The sequence below is a fragment of the Panulirus ornatus genome, chromosome 3 (genome assembly GCF_036320965.1).
Source record: "Panulirus ornatus isolate Po-2019 chromosome 3, ASM3632096v1, whole genome shotgun sequence".
Lineage (NCBI taxonomy): Eukaryota > Metazoa > Arthropoda > Malacostraca > Decapoda > Palinuridae > Panulirus > Panulirus ornatus.
The window spans coordinates 2,854,993-2,877,970 of record NC_092226.1 but is presented as its reverse complement, the minus strand read 5'-3'; the positions used below and the strand labels follow the sequence as shown (position 1 = coordinate 2,877,970).

The following is a 22,978-nucleotide window of genomic DNA, read 5'->3' as shown; positions in this document are numbered from 1 at the left end:
GCACCAATAATCACCCATCTCTCTCCATCAACTTTCAGTTTTACCCATATCAATCTAGAGTTTACTTTCTTACACTCTATCTCATATTCCCACCACACCTGATTCAGGAGTAGTGTTACTCCTTCCCTTGCTCTTGTCCTCTCACTAACCCCTGTCTTTAGTCCCAAGACATTCCCAAACCACTCTTCCCCTTTACCCTTGAACTTCATTTCACTCAAAGCCAAAACATCTAGGTTTGTTTCCTCAAACATACTACCTGTCTCTCCTTTTTTCTCATCTTGGTTACATCCACACACATTTGGACACCCCAATCTGAGCCTTCGAGAAGGATGAGCACTCCCCGCGTGACTCCTTCTTCTGTTTCCCCTTTTAGAAAGTTAAAATACAAGGAGGGGAGGGTTTTCAGCCCCCAGCTCCTGTCCTCTTTAGTTGCCTTCTATGACAGGTGAGGAATGCATGGAAAGAATTCTTTCTCCCCTATCTCCTTGTAAATTCCCCATCTTTTATTTTTTCCATAAGCCCAATCACCCAAAAGTACTACATTTCACCCACTCTACCACTCCACACTTCATTCCCTTTGCATTCCCTGCCATAACTCTTCTCTCATACATCCCCTCATTTCTTTCTTCATTCCATTTAGTCATACCACTTGCTCCTTTCAAACAGCTCATTTCCACAGCCTGGATTTTTGACCTCTGACTCAATTCATGTCCATATTTCGGCTGCATAGGTCAGGGTTGGGAGGACTATGCTTAATCCTTTCTTTACTTCCATACTTTATCTACCCTTCAATACTCTAACAAGGGACCAAGAAGCTACTGAGAAGAAAAAAAAGAGGATATCATTAACACATGCAATGCAAAAACCTTTGCCAAATGAAATCATTGGGTGGTGGCCCATACAATTTTTTATAAAAGAGATTCCAAAAGGTAATATTCAACTGAAAAAATCTTTCAAAGATATTAATCATGGCTATTTCTAAACTAAATGCCAATAGTATCCAAGTGGGACCTTACAAAACAATGCATTAGCAGTAAATATCATCACTGAATAATGAATTTCCACAAAACATAAACATGTATGCATTAATAATAAGAACAATGTAGTAACTGCCTTATGCAAGAGGAGGAGTATAGTAAAGGGGGATGCAAATAGGATGCTTCATGATGCTGTTACTTCCTCTCCACTATCTTTATCAATTACCGGCAATGCAACATTACAGTGAAGGAAAATGAAATTCCTCTACAATACAATGCTAAAAGTCCAGTAAATAATTCATACCATAAATACATGCTAAATGTATCACATTCTAATATAACATCACGTGTGATATGGTTCACTATTAAGTAAATCAAAGGCCATTATATCCATAAATAGAAAAACCCAGATATCACGCATAAAAGCTGGTATTTCATTCCATCCATATACAACATGTTATCTTAATATCTTCCAGTGTATACTGTACCACTACACAAAAGACTTTCCAAGTTCTTACCTTTTTGATCTTCTTAACCAGATTGTAATAGTGTCTTCTGTTTTCCTCACGAGATTCTGAAGGACCATCAGACATTAGTGTGGAGTGGATTAAAGTTGCCAGCATGTCCAAGACTGTATTGAAGAGTTCACTGTAGTAAGAAGGTTTTCAATTAAATAATGAATGTTAAGAATCTCATAAAAGATATAGATCTGTTACTATGAAATGCTTCTCCCACTTCCATTAAGCAGCATCATGAATAACCAAACAATGGCCTCAATTGCACATATTCATTCTTTAGCTGTCATGTTCTGATTACAGCACATCATCCACAACAAAGCACCACAGACCATCCCATGGTTTACCTTGAACACTTCATATGCCCTGTTCAGCCTACTGACAGCATGTTACCCCCATACACTATGCCTATCCATTTCCTATCCCATACACATCTCTTACCCTCCTAAATGTCAAGGCTCTGTTATCTCAAAACCTTCCTTCTCCATCCCCTTGGCCTAACCATCCCCCTTCCTCCCTCCATCTCTAACATGTAGATTCTCTTTGTCTGTCTGTATTCATCTCCATATGTCTAAACCATTACAGCACTAACAGGAATGGTGTATAAGGCATAAAACATTTTTTGAAAGCAAGTGGATAAGTTCTTACAGAAAAGAAACTTTCCAAGCGAGAGAAGCATGATTTTATGGAAAGCCAGTTGTGTGTAACTAACCTCTTAAAAGTTCTACGAGAGAGTGAGTTAAGTCCTGGACAAAAGGGAAAGATGGGTGGGCTGTCTGTATCTGGACCACCAAAAAGTATTTGACTCTATACTACACAGGAGGCAAATTAAAAAATTGTATCATCAGGCAAGAACAAAACCCCAACAATGGACAGAATATCTCAGTGGGAGGGAATAAAGGATGCAAGTAAGACGAGCCTTTTCCAAATGGGTTGAGGTGACCATAGGAGTGCCACAAGGTTTGTTTCATGGGCCATTACTCTTCTTGATCTATATCACTGACTTATCTGAAGGTTTGGAATCCCACCTGAATATGTCTGCAGATCATGCAAAGGTCTTGAAGGAAGTGAAAAGTGGGGGGGGGGGGGGTGTAACAGCTCATAAGTGGACCTAAACAGATTTTATACTGGTCTGAAACATGGCAGACGAAATTCAACCCAAGCAAATGTAATAATGATGGGATAAAGCAAAAGACAGCCTCAATACGACTATTTCCTAGCAGGAAATAAGCTTTGAGATTCTTGAGCAAGAAGGACTTGGAAGTAGAATCATCCCTAACCTGTCAACAGAGTCCATTATTTAGAGAATAGTTGGGGAGACAAACTATCTACTGGTAAATATCAAAATAGCTTTCAAGTATACAGCTACAGGAGTACCTATCTAGCAAGCAATTTATATCCTACATAAGGCCAAAACTAGAATGTGCTCCCCATGTTTGGTCATTGCACCAAAACAAGCACTAAGACCTCACACAGAAGGTTCAGAGGAGGGCAACAAAGATAGTACCAGAATAGAAAATGTTAAGTAACAGGTAAAAGCTAGTGTCTTTATTTCTACCCAGCTGGAAAGAGAGAAGAGTTAGGGGTGTTAGGGGTGATCTAATCACAACTCTAATAGAGATTTATGATGTGGATAGTGAACACACCTCTTCAAGAAATGTAGGGATAAAGCAACCATATGCTATAACATGAAATTAAGGAAGAAACTTACAAATAAGGATGTGAAGAAATACCTCTATAGTTGAAGAGTGGTGGATGAATGGGGTAAAATGACTGAGGACATGCTTAGTGCAAACAGCAGACATAAATCTAAGAGGCTGTATAATATCAGAGAATGTTCGAGAGATATGGCCTCGCGTGTGTAAAACTGCCTCCCGGTACAAACAGGTAATTACACCCAGGTCAGCTCTCTCAAGCTAAGTGCACTAACTACTATACCTCTTTCTTACAGTGTTGTTTCTTATGTGATCAATCTCACAACACATTAGTGTCCTCAGACCTTTCATTTCCAATATTTTCACTCTCTCCCATTCTTTTGTGTTCAAGGCCCAAGACTCACTTCCATACAACAATATCAGGACTATGTTACTTTCAAACATACCCATCTTTACCCTCACAAATAGTGACCTCTCCTTTTATGTGTTCTTGGAAGCCCTCAGGACCAAAACACCCTATTCCAACTTAAGACTCACTTTAGCCCCCCCCAAATTCCATCTGCTGTCATGTACACTTTCAGGTATCTACAACAATCCACTTCATCCAGGTCTACCCAATTCAAACTTACACTCAACTCATCCTGTCTCACTCCTCTGTTGCATATCATTATCTTACATTTGTTCACATCTACTCTCAACTTTTTCCATTCTTACACTCTCTCAAACTGCACCAGCTTCTGGAGCTTCTCTCTGGAGTCTACAACCAAAGCTGTGACATCTGCAAACAGCAACTGATTCACCTCCCATGCATCCCTAAACCCAGCATAATGCACACCTGCCCCTCACCCTAACACCCTAGCATTTACCTCCCTCATAATTTCACCTAAAAACATTACACAACTAAGATGACATCATACATCTTTGATACAGACCCACCAACACCAAGATTCTCTTACCCTTCTCCTTTCCTGTCTGCTCACACCTTACTCTTGTGGTTAAAACTCCTCACTGCATTTTCCACAAGGCCTTTGTCCAAAAGTATTATAGACTTTCTCCAGATCCATAAGTGAGACATAAACTTCACTCTCTTCCTCTAAGTATTTTTCACACAAAACTCGAAGGTAAACACTTGGTCCAAATATCATCTACCTCTCCTAAACCAACACTACTCCTCTGTAATCAGAGGTTTTGAGAAAGGCACTACCCTATCAATAATCACTCCCATACTCCTTATCAAGTATACTTAATAGACTTACATTACTGCAATTCAAGCTTTCACTTTTGTCTTACTTTTCTTTATCTGAGAGAACTAAATATGCATTCTGTCAGTCCTGAGGCACCTCACCATGGGCCATATAAACACTGCATAGCCTGACGAACCAATCAACAACACTGTCACCTCCTTTCTTGAAAAATTAAACAGTAATCCCATTCACCCCCACTGCTTTACCACACTTCATCTTATTCAAGGCTTCTAATACCTCTTCTCATTTCACCATACCATTCAACATTAATGCCATCATCCCAAACATATTCAACAGTCCTTCAAAATACTCACTCCACCTCTTTTTCACCTCTTCTATCCCTCATAAGTCTCTCATCTGGTCCCCTCACTGTTGCTCCCAAATGTTCTCTTGTTTTTGTCAAACTACCCAACTCATTCCAAAAAATCTTATTCTAAAAAAAGTTCATCAATTTGCTCTCACTCCATCTTTCCTTTAACCTCTTTTTCAACTCTTGTACCTATCTCTTAACCTCCTGCTGGTTTCTTTTGTCATCTATCTCAATCATTCATACCCTTTCCATTTTGGTACCATCAGTACACCACTCTTAACTCTTCCAACAGCAATCTAACATTCTACGACTAACTGCCCTTTTTCTGACATCCACATCCCACCTTCCACATTCCACAAACATTACCTGCATAACTTTCCTAAATATCTTCCATTCCTCTATCACAACCTATGTTTCATTTACTCTCACTGTGTGACATCTTTTACTTAAGCTCCCTTAGCATCTATGTACATAGGTCTATTTTCCCAGTTACTCACTTTTGCCACTTCCTGCACATTTCATTTGTTTTTATAACTATAAACTTTCATACTAGCTTCCTCTAAGATATGAAAGACATTCCACCTGCCACCCTTCTCAGCATGCTCAAATCTAACAATCTTTCATTTGTATGGCTGTCAATCAGCACATGATCTAATCATGCCTGTTGACCCCTAACCCAACTCATCCAATTATACTTTCTTTTTTTAATCAATTAGTCCAAACAATCTGAAGAATCTGTTTGAGAAATACTTGAAGCAAGACAGTGAACTGTATATGGCATTTATAGACCTGGAAAATGCGTAAGACAAAGTTGACATAAAGGTTTAGTGCAAGGTAATACAAATATATGGGATGATCTGAAAGTTTCCAAATGTAGTCAGGAGTTTTGACCACAAGAATAATGCAAAGATGAAGGGAAGAGGTTGAATGGTTATCAGAAAAAGTTGGTACGTATCAAAGATGTGTTATGTCATACTGGATGTTTAATCTGTTAACTTATGGGGTAGCAAAGGAGGTGAATGCAAGGACCTTAGAATGAGGGACAAGTCTACTGTATGCTAAAGGTGAAGGATGAGGGAATTGAAGGTAATCAGTTGCAGTTTGTAGTTGACATGGGTATGGTGGCAGACTCCAGAAACAAAGTCTGTAAGCTGGTAATAATTTGGAAGAGTGTGTGAAATAGTACTTAGAGCAAATGTGAACAAAAGTATGGTAATGAGATGCAGCAGGGAAATGAATCCACATAGTCTGGATATGTTTGAATTGGGAAAATTTGCAGGAAGCAGAGTGCTTTAAGTAACTGGGAGTGGACATCACAGATTACGGGATCATGGGGGCTGATCTGTCACAGGGTGAGAGAGGTGACCAAGCTCTTGAGTGTGTTAAGAAGAGTATGGATGAAAATGTCAATGTCTATTAGGGCAAAGATGGATAAGCTAGAAGGGATGGAAGAGAGTGGGTGTGTTAGAAATGAAATGCCTAAGGACAATATGTTGTGTGAAGCAGGTTGGTTTTGTAAGGATATATGTGTCTAAGGAGGGAACGAGGAGAAGTGGGAGACCAAACTGGAGGTGGAAAGATGGAGTGAAAAAGATTTTGAGTGATCGGGGCCTGAACATGCAGGAGGGTGAAAGACGGGCAAGGAATAGAGTGAATTGGATCGATGTGGTATACCGGGGTCGACGTGCTGTCAATGGATTGAATCAGGGCATGTGAAGCGTCTGGGGTATACCATGGAAAGTTCTGTGGGGCCTGGATGTGGAAAGGGAGCTGTGGTTTCGGGCATTATTGCACGACAGCTAGAGACTGAGTGTGAACGAATGGGGCCTTTGTTGTCTTTTCCTAGCGCTACCTGGCACACATGAGGGGGGAGGGGGATGTTATTCCATGTGTGGTGAAGTGGCGATGGGAACGAATAAAGGCAGACACTGTGAATTGTGTGCATGTGTATATATGTATGTGTCTGTGTGTGTATATATATGTGTACATTGAGATGTATGGGTATGTATATTTGCATGTGTGGACATGTGTGTATATACATGTGTATGGGGGTGAGTTGGGCCATTTCTTTCGTCTGTTCCCTTGCGCTACCTCGCAAATGCGGGAGACAGCGACAAAGCAAAATAAATATAATATAAATATATAACAATGTAAGAGAGAGGAGTGATGGAAGGGATAGTCTGACTGGGATCTGACAAAGCTGTGTTAAAATGGTTTGGACATTTGGATGGGGTGAGTGAAGAAAGACTGTAAAAGTGGTTCTTTCAGCAGTGGAAATAGGAAGAAAGAGAGGGAAACCAAGAAGTTGATGGAAGGATGGAGTGAGGAAGGTGTTGAGGTACCAAGGCCTGACCATTCAGGATTCTGAGAGGTATTCATGTGATAGAATGCACTGGACTGACATGGTATACTGATGACAATGTGCTGTCAATGGACTGAACCAGGGTATAAGAAGACATCAAGGTGAATTTTGATATAGTACAAGGGCTTAGCTGTTGGTTACAGGCTCTTGTTCCAATACATCATATACCATAGCCAGAGAGTTTATGTGAAGAAATGAGACTATTGTTCATCTGCTCCTTATGCTTCCTTGCTAAGGTGACAGAGGGAACTTAGTATGAAATAATGATCAATCTCCAATCTTCTTTCAGCACACAACTTGGACAGCTCTTCCCAATTTTCATAGGTAGCAGGGCCCCATGTCCAACAGATATGCCCTACATTGCTACATCATCCACCCTTGCATCCAGATCTCCTATCATCAAGATTCAATCCCTTGCATCAAAACTGCCAAAAACTCACTCAGCTCCTGAAAAGCACTCCTTTCTTCTTTACTCCTCTCACTACCAGGTGCATAAGGATTAACAGTCACCACCCCTCACAGTCTAATTTCACTCGTTCCCACATCAGTATGAAACTCACTTCCTTACGCTTAAACACAGTCTCACAGCACCATCAGGTGAGCCACCCCTTCCATTGCTCTCAGCCTCAAACTAACCTCAAACTTTTCCCCGTGAACATTCCTAATCCATTTCAACTCTTTCCCCTTCAAATTAAGTTTCACTTACTCCCAAAATATCCAAGTTCCTCTCATCCTGGGTTTTATTTATTTATTTTTATTATATTTTGTCACTGTCTCCCGCATCAGCAAGGTAGCACAAGAAAACTGATGAAAGAATGGCCCAACCCACCCACATACACATGTATATACATACACATCCACACACACACACACATATACATACCTATACATTTCAAAGTATACAAATGTATACATACACAGACATACACATATATACACATATACATAATTCATACTTGTTGCCTTTATTCATTCCCGTCGCCACCCCGCCACACATGAAATGACATCCACCCTCCCCTCACATGCACGCGAGGTAGTGCTAGGAAAAGACAAAAAAATGCCACATTCGTTCACACTCAGTCTCTAGCTGTCATGTATAATGCACCGAAACCACAGCTCCCTTTCCACATCCAGGCCCCACAAAATTTTCCATGGTTTACCCCAGACGCTTCACATGCCCTGATTCAATCCACTGACAACACGTCAACCCCGGTATACAACATCATTCCAATTCACTCTATTCCTTGCATGCCTTTTACCCTCGTACATGTTTAGGCCTCGATTGCTCAGATTTTTTTCACTCTATCCTTCCACTCCATTTTGGTCTGCTACTTCTCCTCATTCCCTCCACCTCTCATATAAACCCTCTTTGTCAATCTTTCATCACTCATTCTCTCTATGTGACCAAACCATTTCAAAACACCCTCTTCTGCTCTCTCAACCACACTCTTTTTATTACTACACATCTCTCTTACCCTTTCATTACTTAGATCAAACCACCTCAAACCAAATATTGTCCTCAAACATCTCATTTCCAGCACATCTACCCTCCTCCGCACAACTCTATCTATGGCCCATGCCTCACAAAGATATAACATTGTTCGAACCACTATCCCTTCAAACATACCCATTTTTGCTTTCCAAGATAATGTTCTCGCCTTCCACACATTTTTCAACGCTCCCAGAACTTTCGCCCCCTCCTCCACCCTGTGACTCAATCCACTTCCATGGTGCCATCCGCTGTCAAATCCACTCCCAGATATCTAAAACACTTCACTTCCTCCAGTTTTTCTTCATTCAAACTTACCTCCCAGGTGACTTGTCCCTCAACCCTACTGTACCTAATAACCTTGCTCTTATTCACATTTACTCTCAGCTCTCTTCTTTCAAACACTTTACCAAACTCAGTCACCAGCTTCTGCAGTTTCTCACATGAATCAGCCACCAGCGCTGTATCATCAGCGAACAACAGCTGATTCACTTCCCAAGCTCTCTCATCCACAACAGACTGCATACTCGCCCCTCTCTCCAAAACTCATGCATTCACCTCCCTAACAACCCCATCCATAAACAAATTAAACAACCTTGGAGACATCATGCACCCCTGCCGCAAACTGACATTCAATGAGAACCAGTCACTTTCCTCTCTTCCTACTCATACACATGTCTTACATCCTCGATGAAAACTTTTCACTGCTTCTAACAACATGCCTCCCACACCATATATTCTTAATACCTTCCACAGAACATCTCTATCAACTCTGTCATATGCCTTCTCCAGATCCATAAATGCTACATACAAATCCATTTGCTTTTCTAAGTATTTCTCACATACATTCTTCAAAGCAAACACCTGATCCACACATCCTCTACCACTTCTGAAACCACACTCCTCTTCCCCAATCTGATGCTCTGTACATGCCTTCACCCTCTCAATCAATACCCTCCCATATAATTTCCCAGGAATACTCAACAAACTTATACCTCTAATTTGAGCACTCATTTTTATCCCCTTCGCCTTTGTACAATGGCACTATGCAAGCATTCTGTCAATCCTCAGGCACCTCACCATGAGTCACACATACATTACATAATCTTACCAAAAAGTCAACAATACAGTCACCCCCTTTTTTAATACCATCCAAACCTGCTGCCTTGCCAGCTTTCATCTTCCACAAAGCTTTTACTACCTTTTCTCTGTCTACCAAATCATTTTCCCTCACCCTCCCACTTTGCACACCACCTCGACCAAAACACCCTATATCTGCCACTCTATCATCAAACACATTCAACAAGCCTTCAAAATACTCGCTCCATCTCCTTCTCATATCACCACTACTTGTTTTCACCTCCCCATTAGCCCCCTTCACTGATGTTCCCATTTGTTCCCTTGTCTTACCCACTTTATTTACCTCCTTCCAAAACATCTTTTTATTCTCCCTAAAATTTAATGATACTCCCTCACCCCAACTCTCATTTGCCCTCTTTTTCACCTTTTGCACCTTTCTCTTGACCTCCTGCCTCTCTTTTATACATCTCCCACTCATTTGCATTATTTCCCTGCAAAAATCGTCCAAATGCCTCTCTCTTCTCTTTCACTAATAATCTCACTTCTTGATCCCACCACTCACTACCCTTTCTAATCTGACCACCTCCCACGCTTCTCATGCCAAAAGCATCTTTTGTGCCAGCCATCACTACTTCCCTTAATATATCCCATTCCTCCCCCACTCCCCTTACCTCCTTTGTTCTCCCGTTTTTCTATTCTGTACTCAGTCCCTCCTGGTACTTCCTCACACAAGTCTCCTTCCCAAGCTCACTCACTTTCACCACCCTCTTCACCCCAACATTCTTTCTTCTTTTCTGAAAACCTCTACAAATCTTCACTTTTGCCTCCACAAGATAATGATGAGACATCCCTCCAGTTGCACCCCTCAGCACATTAACATCTAAAAGTCTCTCTTTCACGCGCCTATCAATTAACACGTAATCCAATAACACTCTCTGGCCATCTCTCCTACTTACATATGTATACTTATGTATATCTCTCTTTTTAAACCAGGTATTCCCAATCATCAGTCCTTTTTCAGCACAGAAATCTACAAGGTCTTCACCATTTCCATTTACAACACTGAACACCCCATGTACACCAATTATTCCCTTAACTGCCACATTACTCACCTTTGCATTCAAATCAACCACCACTATAACCCAGTCTCGTTCATCAAAACTACTAACACACTCACTCAGCTGCTCCCAAAACACTTGCCTCTCACGATCTTTCTTCTCATGCCCAGGTGAATATGCACCAATAATCACCCACCTCTCTCCATCAACTTTCAGTTTTACCCATATCAAACTAGAGTTTACTTTCTTACACTCTATCACATACTCCCACCACTCATGTTTCAGTAGTAGTGCTACTGGTTCCCTTGCTCTCGTCCTTTCACTAACCCCTGACTTTACTCCCAAGACATTCCCAAACCACTCTTCCCCTTTACCCTTGAGGTTCATTTCACTCAGAGCCAAAACATCCAGGTTCCTTTCCTCAAACATACTACCTATCTCTCCTTTTTTCTCAACTTGGTTATATCCACACCCATTTAGACACCCCAATCTGAGCCTTCGAGGAGGATGAGCACTCCCTGCATGACTCCTTCTTCTGTTTCCCCTTTTAGAAAGTTAAAATATAAGAAGGGGAGCATTTCTAGCCCCCCATTCCCATCCCCTTTAGTTGCCTTCTACGACATGTGAGGAATGCGTGGGTAGTATTCTTTCTCCCATATCCCCAAATTTAATGATACTCTCTAACCCCAACTCTCATTTGCCCTCTTTTTCACCTCTTGCATCTTTCTCCCAACCTCCTGCCTCTTTCTTTTATACATCTCCCAGTCAATTGTACTTTTTCCCTGCAAAAATCATCCAAATGCCTCTCTTCTCTTTCACTAATAATCTTACTTCTGCATCACACCATTCACTACCTTTTCTAGTCTGCCCACCACCCATGCTTCTTATACCACAAGCATCTTTTGTGCAAGCCATCACTGCTTCCCTCAATATATCCCTTTCCTCCCCCACTCCCCTTACATCCTTTGCTCTCACCTTTTGCTCCATTCTGCACTCAGTCTCTCCTGGTACTTCCTCACACAAGTCTCCTTCCCAAGCTCACTTATACTCACCACTCTCTTCACCCCAATATTATCTCTTCTTTTCTAAAAACCTCTACAAATCTTCACCTTCACAAGATAATGATGAGACATCCCTCCAGTTGCGCCTCTCAGCACATTAACATCTAAAAGTCTGTCTTTCACACGCCTATCAATCAACACGTAATCCAATAACGCTCTCTGGCCATCTCTCCTACTTACATACATATACTTGAAGAATGTATGTGAGAAATACTTAGAAAAGCAAATGGATTTGTATGTAGCATTTATGGATCTGGAGAAGGCATATGATAGAGTTGATAGAGATGCTCTGTGGAAGGAAAGAATATATGGTGTGGGAGGCAAGTTGTTAGAAGCAGTGAAAAGTTTTTATCGAGGATGTAAGGCACGTGTACGTGTAGGAAGAGAGGAAAGTGATTGGTTCTCAGTGAATGTAGGTTTGCGGCAGGGGTGTGTGATGTCTCCATGGTTGTTTAATTTGTTTATGGATGGGGTTGTTAGGGAGGTGAATGCAAGAGTTTTGGAAAGAGGGGCAAGTATGAAGTCTGTTGTGGATGAGAGAGCTTGGGAAGTGAGTCAGTTGTTGTTCACTGATGATACAGCGCTGGTGGCTGATTCATGTGAGAAACTGCAGAAGCTGGTGACTGAGTTTGGTAAAGTGTGTGAAAGAAGAAAGTTAAGAGTAAATGTGAATAAGAGCAAGGTTATTAGGTACAGTAGGGTTGAGGGTCAAGTCAACTGGGAGGTAAGTTTGAATGGAGAGGGACTGGAGGAAGTGAAGTGTTTTAGATATCTGGGAGTGTATCTGGCAGCGGATGGAACCATGGAAGCGGAAGTGGATCATAGGGTGGGGGAGGTGGCGAAAATCCTGAGAGCCTTGAAGAATGTGTGGAAGTCGAGAACATTATCTCGGAAAGCAAAAATGGGTATGTTTGAAGGAATAGTGGTTCCAACAATGTTGTATGGTTGCGAGGCGTGGGCTATGGATAGAGTTGTGCGCAGGAGGATGGATGTGCTGGAAATGAGATGTTTGAGGACAATGTGTGGTGTGAGGTGGTTTGATCGAGTAAGTAATGTAAGAGTAAGAGAGATGTGTGGAAATAAAAAGAGCGTGGTTGAGAGAGCAGAAGAGGGTGTTTTGAAATGGTTTGGGCACATGGAGAGAATGAGTGAGGAAAGATTGACCAAGAGGATATACGTGTCGGAGGTGGAGGGAACGAGGAGAAGTGGGAGACCAAATTGGGGGTGGAAAGATGGAGTGAAAAAGATTTTGTGTGATCGGGGCCTGAACATGCAGGAGGGTGAAAGGAGGGCAAGGAATAGAGTGAATTGGATCGATGTGGTATACCGGGGTTGACGTGCTGTCAGTGGATTGAATCAGGGCATGTGAAGCGTCTGGGGTAAACCATGGAAAGCTGTGTAGGTATGTATATTTGCGTGTGTGGACATGTATGTATATACATGTGTATGGGGGTGGGTTGGGCCATTTCTTTCGTCTTTTTCCTTGCGCTACCTTGCAAACGCGGGAGACAGCGGAAAAAAAAACATGTATTATTATTATTATTATTTATTTATTTTGCTTTGTCGCTGTCTCCCGCGTTTGCGAGGTAGCGCAAGGAAACAGACGAAAGAAATGGCCCAACCCACCAACATACACATGTATATACATACACGTCCACACACGCAAATATACATACCTATACATCTCAATGTACACATACATATACACACACAGACATATACCTATATACCCATGCACACAATTCACACTGTCTGCCTATATTCATTCCCATCGCCACCTCACCACACATGGAATACCATCCCCCTCCCCCCTCATGTGTGCGAGGTAACGCTAAGAAAAGACAACAAAGGCACCATTCGTTCACACTCAGTCTCTAGCTGTCACGCAATAATGCACACATATTCAGACACCCCAGCCTGTCCATGGAGAAATCCTTGCTTAGCTATTTTTTGGAAAGTATGAGTACAAAACAATACATAAATTAACATGTATTTATGTGAACACTACTTGTTTATGTGTATGTGTATATCTACAACTGTGTCATTAATATGTAACTGTAGGATAAGTGTATACAGACTAAGTACCTACCTGTAAGGCATAAAGAGGAACTTCTATACCTGTAAGGTCTTAACTCAAACTTTCTTTACTGTCATATACCTTTTTCAATTTCTTTGCACTATATCTTATCACTCCGTATATTCCATTTATCTTTTTTTTTTTTTTTATACTTTGTCACTGTCTCCCGCATTTGCGAGGTAGCGCAAGGAAACAGACGAAAGAAATGGCCCAACCCCCCCCCATACACATGTATATACATACGTCCACACACGCAAATATACATACCTACACAGCTTTCCATGGTTTACCCCAGACGCTTCACATGCCCTGATTCAATCCACTGACAGCACGTCAACCCCGGTATACCACATCGCTCCATTTCACTCTATTCCTAGCCCTCCTTTCACCCTCCTGCATGTTCAGGCCCCGATCACACAAAATCTTTTTCACTCCATCTTTCCACCTCCAATTTGGTCTCCCTCTTCTCCTCGTTCCCTCCACCTCCGACACATATATCCTCTTGGTCAATCTTTCCTCACTCATTCTCTCCATGTGCCCAAACCACTTCAAAACACCCTCTTCTGCTCTCTCAACCACCATTTTGATTTCCACACATCTCTCTTACCCTTACGTTACTCACTCGATCAAACCACCTCACACCACACATTGTCCTCAAACATCTCATTTCCAGCACATCCATCCTCCTGCGCACAACTCTATCCATAGCCCACGCCTCGCAACCATACAACATTGTTGGAACCACTATTCCTTCAAACATACCCATTTTTGCTTTCCGAGATAATGTTCTCGACTTCCACACATTCTTCAAGGCCCCCAGAATTTTCGCCCCCTCCCCCACCCTATGATCCACTTCCGCTTTCATGGTTCCATCCGCTGCCAGATCCACTCCCAGATATCTAAAACACTTCACTTCCTCCAGTCCCTCTCCATTCAAACTCACCTCCCAATTTACTTGACCCTCAACCCTACTGTACCTAATAACCTTGCTCTTATTCACATTTACTCTTAACTTTCTTCTTCCACACACTTTACCAAACTCAGTCACCAGCTTCTGCAGTTTCTCACATGAATCAGCCACCAGCGCTGTATCATCAGCGAACAACAACTGACTCACTTCCCAAGCTCTCTCATCCCCAACAGACTTCATACTTGCCCCTCTTTCCAGGACTCTTGCATTTACCTCCCTAACAACCCCATCTATAAACAAATTAAACAACCATGGAGACATCACACACCCCTGCCGCAAACCTACATTCACTGAGAACCAATCACTTTCCTCTCTTCCTACACGTACACATGCCTTACATCCTCGATAAAAACTTTTCACTGCTTCTAACAACTTTCCTCCCACACCATATATTCTTAATACCTTCCACAGAGCATCTCTATCAACTCTATCATATGCCTTCTCCAGATCCATAAATGCTACATACAAATCCATTTGCTTTTCTAAGTATTTCTCACATACATTCTTCAAAGCAAACACCTGATCCACACATCCTCTACCACTTCTGAAACCACACTGCTCTTCCCCAATCTGATGCTCTGTACATGCCTTCACCCTCTCAATCAATACCCTCCCATATAATTTACCAGGAATACTCAACAAACTTATACCTCTGTAATTTGAGCACTCACTCTTATCCCCTTTGCCTTTGTACAATGGCACTATGCACGCATTCCGCCAATCCTCAGGAACCTCACCATGAGTCATACATACATTAAATAACCTTACCAACCAGTCAACAATACAGTCACCCCCTTTTTTAATAAATTCCACTGCAATACCATCCAAACCTGCTGCCTTGCCGGCTTTCATCTTCCGCAAAGCTTTCACTACCTCTTCTCTGCTTACCAAATCATTTTCCCTAACCCTCTCACTTTGCACACCACCTCGACCAAAACACCCTATATCTGCCACTCTATCATCAAACACATTCAACAAACCTTCAAAATACTCACTCCATCTCCCTCTCACATCACCACTACTTGTTATCACCTCCCCATTTGCGCCCTTCACTGAAGTTCCCATTTGCTCCCTTGTCTTACGCACTTTATTTACCTCCTTCCAGAACATCTTTTTATTCTCCTTAAAATTTAATGATACTCTCTCACCCCAACTCTCATTTGCCCTTTTTTTCACCTCTTGCACCTTTCTCTTGACCTCCTGTCTCTTTCTTTTATACATCTCCCACTCAATTGCATTTTTTCCCTGCAAAAATCGTCCAAATGCCTCTCTCTTCTCTTTCACTAATACTCTTACTTCTTCATCCCACCACTCACTACCCTTTCTAATCAACCCACCTCCCACTCTTCTCATGCCACATGCATCTTTTGCGCAATCCATCACTGATTCCCTAAATACATCCCATTCCTCCCCCACTCCCCTTGCTTCCATTGTTCTCACCTTTTTCCATTCTGTACTCAGTCTCTCCTGGTACTTCCTCACACAGGTCTCCTTCTCAAGCTCACTTACTCTCACCACCCTCTTCACCCCAACATTCACTCTTCTTTTCTGAAAACCCATACAAATCTTCACCTTAGCCATTTATCTACCACTCTATTATTAAAGAACTTCATCACATTTCTTTAAACAAATTTCTCACTATGACCTTTTGCTGCTCTTAGCATATTTGAAAAAAATGGTCACCATCAAATTCATAATGAAATGATGGTTGTTTTCAAGTCTCTAACCTACCTTTGTAATTACCTATTTGTACTGTACAGGTAAGGAATCTTACACTTGTAGGGCCCCATGGGAGGGGCCAGTACTACTTCTGTCTGAGCCATTCCTATCTTTGGCAGTAAAATCAGGAGGACTCATGACCATAGATTTGTTTGATTCTAAGTACCAAAGGAAATGATAAAAAGTAAAAAATTAACCAAGGTGAACAATAAAGCATACTTCTGGTGATGCATATTACAAACTTGAGCCTCAGTCATTATTCACCCATACCTTTCCATAATGCCACCCACATTGTTGGTCCTTGCTTTTGTCTATGACCATAAGTACACAACTCTGTAGAAATTTCATCTCAAGATAGATAGATATTCATAACCAGACAGAAAAAGTGATTTTCTTTGTAATCATACATGGTCACAAATAGCAACAGAATAAATTCTAAGATGTCTGCAAACCAAACATGTCATATTCTATTGATATACAGGGATGCACTAATCAAATTTAGTAATCTAGTTGTGGGAATATGTGATAGAATGTAAGAAAGTAAATTCTCAATTAATATGGGTAAAACTGAAAGTTGATGGAGAGAGATGGGTGATTATTGGTGCATATGCACCTGGGCATGAGAAGAAAGATCATGAGAGGCAAGTGTTTTGGGAGCAGCTGAATGAGTGTGTTAGTGGTTTTGATGCACGAGACCGGGTTATAGTGATGGGTGATTTGAATGCAAAGGTGAGTAATGTGGCAGTTGAGGGAATAATTGGTATACATGGGGTGTTCAGTGTTGTAAATGGAAATGGTGAAGAGCTTGTAGATTTATGTGCTGAAAAAGGACTGGTGATTGGGAATACCTGGTTTAAAAAGCGAGATATACATAAGTATACGTATGTAAGTAGGAGAGATGGCCAGAGAGCGTTATTGGATTACATGTTAATTGACAGGCGCGCGAAAGAGAGACTTTTGGATGTTAATGTGCTGAGATGTGCAACTGGAGTGATGTCTGATCATTATCTTGTGGAGGCGAAGGTGAAGATTTGTATGGGTTTTCAGAAAAGAAGAGTGAATGTTGAGGTGAAGAGGGTGGTGAGAGTAAGTGAGCTTGGGAAGGAGACTTGTGTGAGGAAGTACCAGGAGAGACTGAGTACTGAATGGAAAAAGGTGAGAACAATGGAAGTAAGGGGAGTGGGGGAGGAATGGGATGTATTTAGGGAATCAGTGATGGATTGTGCAAAAGATGCTTGTGGCATGAGAAGAGTGGGAGGTGGGTTGATTAGAAAGAGTAGTGAGTGGTGGGATGAATAAGTAAGATTATTAGTGAAAGAGAAGAGAGAGGCATTTGGACGATTTTTGCAGGGAAAAAATGCAATTGAGTGGGAGATGTATAAAAGAAAGAGACAGGAGGTCAAGAGAAAGGTGCAAGAGGTGAAAAAAAAGGGCAAATGAGAGTTGGGGTGAGAGAGTATCATTAAATTTTAGGGAGAATAAAAAGATGTTCTGGAAGGAGGTAAATAAAGTGCGTAAGACAAGGGAGCAAATGGGAACTTCAGTGAAGGGCGCAAATGGGGAGGTGATAACAAGTAGTGGTGATGTGAGAAGGAGATGGAGTGAGTATTTTGAAGTTTTGTTGAATGTGTTTGATGATAGAGTGGCAGATATAGGGTGTTTTGGTCGAGGTGGTGTGCAAAGTGAGAGGGTTAGGGAAAATGATTTGGTAAACAGAGAAGAGGTAGTAAAAGCTTTGCGGAAGATGAAAGCCGGCAAGGCAGCAGGTTTGGATGGTATTGCAGTGGAATTTATTAAAAAAGGGGGGTGACTGTATTATTGACTGGTTGGTAAGGTTATTTAATGTATGTATGACTCATAGTGAGGTGCCTGAGGATTGGCGGAATGCGTGCATAGTGCCATTGTTCAAAGGCAAAGGGGATAAGAGTGAGTGCTCAAATTACAGAGGTATAAGTTTGTTGAGTATTCCTGGTAAATTATATGGGAGGGTATTGATTGAGAGGATGAAGGCATGTACAGAGCATCAGATTGGGGAAGAGCAGTGTGGTTTCAGAAGTGGTAGAGGATGTGTGGATCAGGTGTTTGCTTTGAAGAATGTGTGTGAGAAATACTTAGAAAAGCAAATGGATTTGTATGTAGCATTTATGAATGTGGAGAAGGCATATGATAGAGTTGATAGAGATACTCTGTGGAAGGTATTAAGAATATATGGTGTGGGAGGCAAGTTGTTAGAAGCAGTGAAAAGTTTTTATCGAGGATGTAAGGCATGTGTACGTGTAGGAAGAGAGGAAAGTGATTGGTTCTCAGTGAATGAAGGTTTGCGGCAGGGGTGTGTGATGTCTCCATGGTTGTTTAATTTGTTTATGGATGGGGTTGTTAGGGAGGTGAATGCAAGAGTTTTGGAAAGAGGGGCAAGTATGCAATCTGTTGGGGATGAGAGAGCTTGGGAAGTGAGTCAGTTGTTGTTCGCTGATGATACAGCGCTGGTGGCTGATTCATGTGAGAAACTGCAGAAGCTGGTGACTGAGTTTGGTAAAGTGTGTGAAAGAAGAAAGTTAAGAGTAAATGTGAATAAGAGCAAGGTAATTAGGTACAGTAGGGTTGAGGGTCAAGTCAATTGGGAGGTAAGTTTGAATGGAGAAAAACTGGAGGAAGTAAAGTGTTTTAGATATCTGGGAGTGGATCTGGCAGCGGATGGAACTATGGAAGCGGAAGTGGAGGAGGGGGCGAAAATCCTGGGAGCCTTGAAGAATGTGTGGAAGTCGAGAACATTATCTCGGAAAGCAAAAATGGGTATGTTTGAAGGAATAGTGGTTCCAACAATGTTGTATGGTTGCGAGGCGTGGGCTATGGATAGAGTTGTGCGCAGGAGGATGGATGTGCTGGAAATGAGATGTCTGAGGACAATGTGTGGTGTGAGGTGGTTTGATTGAGTAAGTAACGTAAGGGTAAGAGAGATGTGTGGAAATAAAAAGAGCGTGGTTGAGAGAGCAGAAGAGGGTGTTTTGAAATGGTTTGGGCACATGGAGAGAATGAGTGAGGAAAGATTGACCAAGAGGATATATGTGTCGGAGGTGGAGGGAACGAGGAGAAGTGGGAGACCAAATTGGAGGTGGAAATGTGGAGTGAAAAAGATTTTGTGTGATCGGGGCCTGAACATGCAGGAGGGTGAAAGGAGGGCAAGGAATAGAGTCAATTGGATCGATGTGGTATACCGGGGTTGACGTGTTGTCAGTGGATTGAATCAGGGCATGTGAAGCGTTTGGGGTAAACCATGGAAAGCTGTGTAGGTATGTATATTTGCGTGTGTGGACGTATGTATATACATGTGTATGGGGGTGGGTTGGGCCAGTTCTTTCGTCTGTTTCCTTGCGCTACCTCGCAAACGCGGGAGACAGCGACAAAGCAAAAAAAAAAAAAAGGGGGGAATTTATAGCTTCACATATCATTTGTCAATGCAGTGCCAGCGTCACTTATAATAAATAAATGTATTATTCAATTCAGCAAATAAATACTTCACAGGAACTGGGAACAAAAAGTTTTACATACGAAAGATAAAGTGAACCTCTTCTTTGGAATACTACGGACCAAAACTCTTACATATGAAAGACCTCTTCTTAGGAATACTAGGAACCAAAACTAGTCATACCTGGTCAAAGGTCAACATAAGACACCCACATACACACAACATAAGTGTAAGACCTCCATGCAGCTCTGCACAGCACAAAGTATTGAATCACAGGTAACTGCAACATCATTTGAGGGCAAGTACACAAATGGTGATAAAACACTAATTACCTGATTCCTCATATGAGATCTCATAAAAACACCAGAGAATAATGGAGCCACCATCCCTCATAATATCAAGACTCATGCATACACTTGATAATGGCAACACTTCAATGTCTGTCATCTAAAATTGAAATTCAGCTTGATTAATTATGACCTAAATCTGTTCTCAAGTCATTCTTAATTATAATGAGGACTTCACCTGACTGTACATCAAATCACCTCTGGACAATGAGTCTAAGCGCTTAGGCATGCGAGGGTTGGGTATCAAAGTTAGATGGTTATTGTGTTCACTTACTGGGGCTGTGATTTGCTACCAAATGTAGGATAACTTACGTGCAATGATGGCTAATATGTTAGAGTGGTCTAGACTTTGTCTTTTGAGTGCTGTAAACCACAAAAAATAAAGCATGATACCCTAATGCTCATTGCAGTACACATGATCTCATCATCCTGATTAAGAAGGTGAATCAATCAATCAACAAAAAATCTAAGGACACAGTAGCTGTCTCAAGCATATTTCATATGACAGTCTAACTCAAAAGAATACTCAGTTTTACTATCACTTACCTATTGTTAGAGAGATCAATTACTCCAAATATAATGAGGTTTACAAGGAGTAAAGCCCATTCAGTGATGATGGAATTAGAGTAAGATGAAGTGATCACATCAAAAAGACCTCCAACTAAAGCAAATCGCAGACTCAATGCCTCCAGCATCAGCTGACGACTTCTCCCATCTTCAGGAAATGTGACTTGCAATGCTCCAGGCTTCTCCTGATTATTTAGAACCTGGTTAAACAGTCACCAATAAAACTGAGATGAGATTAATAAAAATCTGTCAATCTAATACCTTTAAATCCATTCCCATATACATGGGATGGATCAAACACATTCAGCCCCTCATCACACACGTCCTTAACTTATGTCCACTGTCACAGTCTTCCAGACTAAAATAAGTATTCCTTAATTTTTCACTTTGGATACAGAGTTGGCATGCCACCCTTGCACACAAAACATTGCCTTTCAGTATGACCAAAAATAATTCTTCTGGCATCAAGTGAATCATCTCTAACACTAAATGTCATTCACTGCATCTGTCCACGTTTTGTCACAGTCTTCCACTAATTCCTTACACCCTCATACATTGTAATCCTCACCTTCTTCACCAATATATCTGCCTATAGCAACATATAACAACTTTTAATGAGCTTATGTTCTTGCCTTTTTGGTTATTCCTTCAACTCAAACTTCTTTCTTACACCTTTCTTTATTCATATAATCTGTGTTTGCAATTGCACTAAATTATGTATTTCAACTGCGCACATCCAATATATGTGTCAGAGGTGGAGGGAACAAGGATAAGCTGGAGCCTAAATTGAAGATGGAAGAATAGTAAAAAATATTTTGAGTGATCAGAGTAAACCATGGAAAGTTTTGTGGGGCCTGGATGTGGAAAGGGAGCTGTGGTTTCAGTGCATTACACATGACAGCAAGAGACTGAGTGTGAACTAGTGTAGCCTTTGTTGTCTTTTCCTAGGACTACCTCATGCGCATGGGGGAAGAAGGTTGCCATTTCATGTGTGGTGGGGTGATGACGGGAATGGATGAAGGCAGCAATATGAAGATGCAAATGTGTATATATGTATGGATAGGGGATAGGGGATTAAGAATACTTCCCACGCATTCCTCATGTGTCGTAGAAGGCGACTAAAGGGGACGGGAGTGGGGGGCCAGAAACCCTCCCCTCCTTGTATTTTAACTTTCTAAAAGGGGAAACAGAAGAAGGAGTCACGCGTGGAGTGCTCATCCTCCTCGAAGGCTCAGATTGGGGTGTCTAAATGTGTGTGGATGTAACCAAGATGAGAAAAAAGGAGAGATAGGTAGTATGTTTGAGGAAAGGAACCTGGATGTTTTGGCTCTGAGTGAAACGAAGCTAAAGGGTAACGGGGAAGAGTGGTTTGGGAATGTCTTGGGAGTAAAGTCAGGGGTTAGTGAGAGGACAAGAGCAAGGGAAGGAGTAGCACTACTCCTGAATCAGGAGTTGTGGGAGTATGTGATAGAGTGTAAGAAAGTAAATTCTAGATTGATATGGGTAAAACTGAAAGTTGATGGAGAGAGATGGGTGATTATTGGTGCATATGCACCTGGGCATGAGAAGAAAGATCATGAGAGGCAAGTGTTTTGGGAGCAGCTGAATGAGTGTGTTAGTGGTTTTGATGAACAAGACCGGGTTATAGTGATGGGTGATTTGAATGCAAAGGTGAGTAATGTGGTAGTTGAGGGAATAATTGGTATACATGGAGTGTTCAGTGTTGTAAATGGAAATGGTGAAGAGCTTGTAGATTTATGTGCTGAAAAAGGACTGGTGACTGGGAATACCTGGTTTAAAAAGCGAGACATACATAAGTATACGTATGTAAGTAGGAGAGATGGCCAGAGAGCGTTATTGGATTACTTGTTAACTGATAGACGCAAGAAAGACAGACTTTGGATGTTAATGTGCTGAGAGGTGCAACTGGAGGGATGTCTGATCATTATCTTGTGGAAGCGAAGGTGAAGATTTGTGGGGGTTTTCAGAAAAGAAGAGAGAATGTTGGGGTGAAGAGAGTGGTGAGAGTAAGTGAGCTTGGGAAGGAGACTTGTGTGAGGAAGTACCAGGAGAGACTGAGT

The 22,978-nt window shown here is 41.6% G+C and overlaps 1 protein-coding gene across 1 annotated transcript in view; it reads right to left on the bottom strand.

The window, feature by feature from the left end:
• The window catches only part of LOC139760033 (uncharacterized), a 163,238-nt gene extending 142,130 nt beyond the window's left edge, over positions 1 to 21,108 (bottom strand). Inside the window, exons 1-2 of the mRNA XM_071682776.1 lie at positions 20,877 to 21,108; positions 1,496 to 1,625 (exon numbers count right to left, since the gene is read on the bottom strand). Of these exons, the coding sequence (XP_071538877.1) occupies positions 1,496 to 1,625; positions 20,877 to 21,025 (279 nt within the window). The 5' untranslated portion in view covers positions 21,026 to 21,108. The remainder of the gene's footprint in view (positions 1 to 1,495; positions 1,626 to 20,876) is intronic.
• Between the last annotated feature and the right edge of the window lie 1,870 nt (positions 21,109 to 22,978).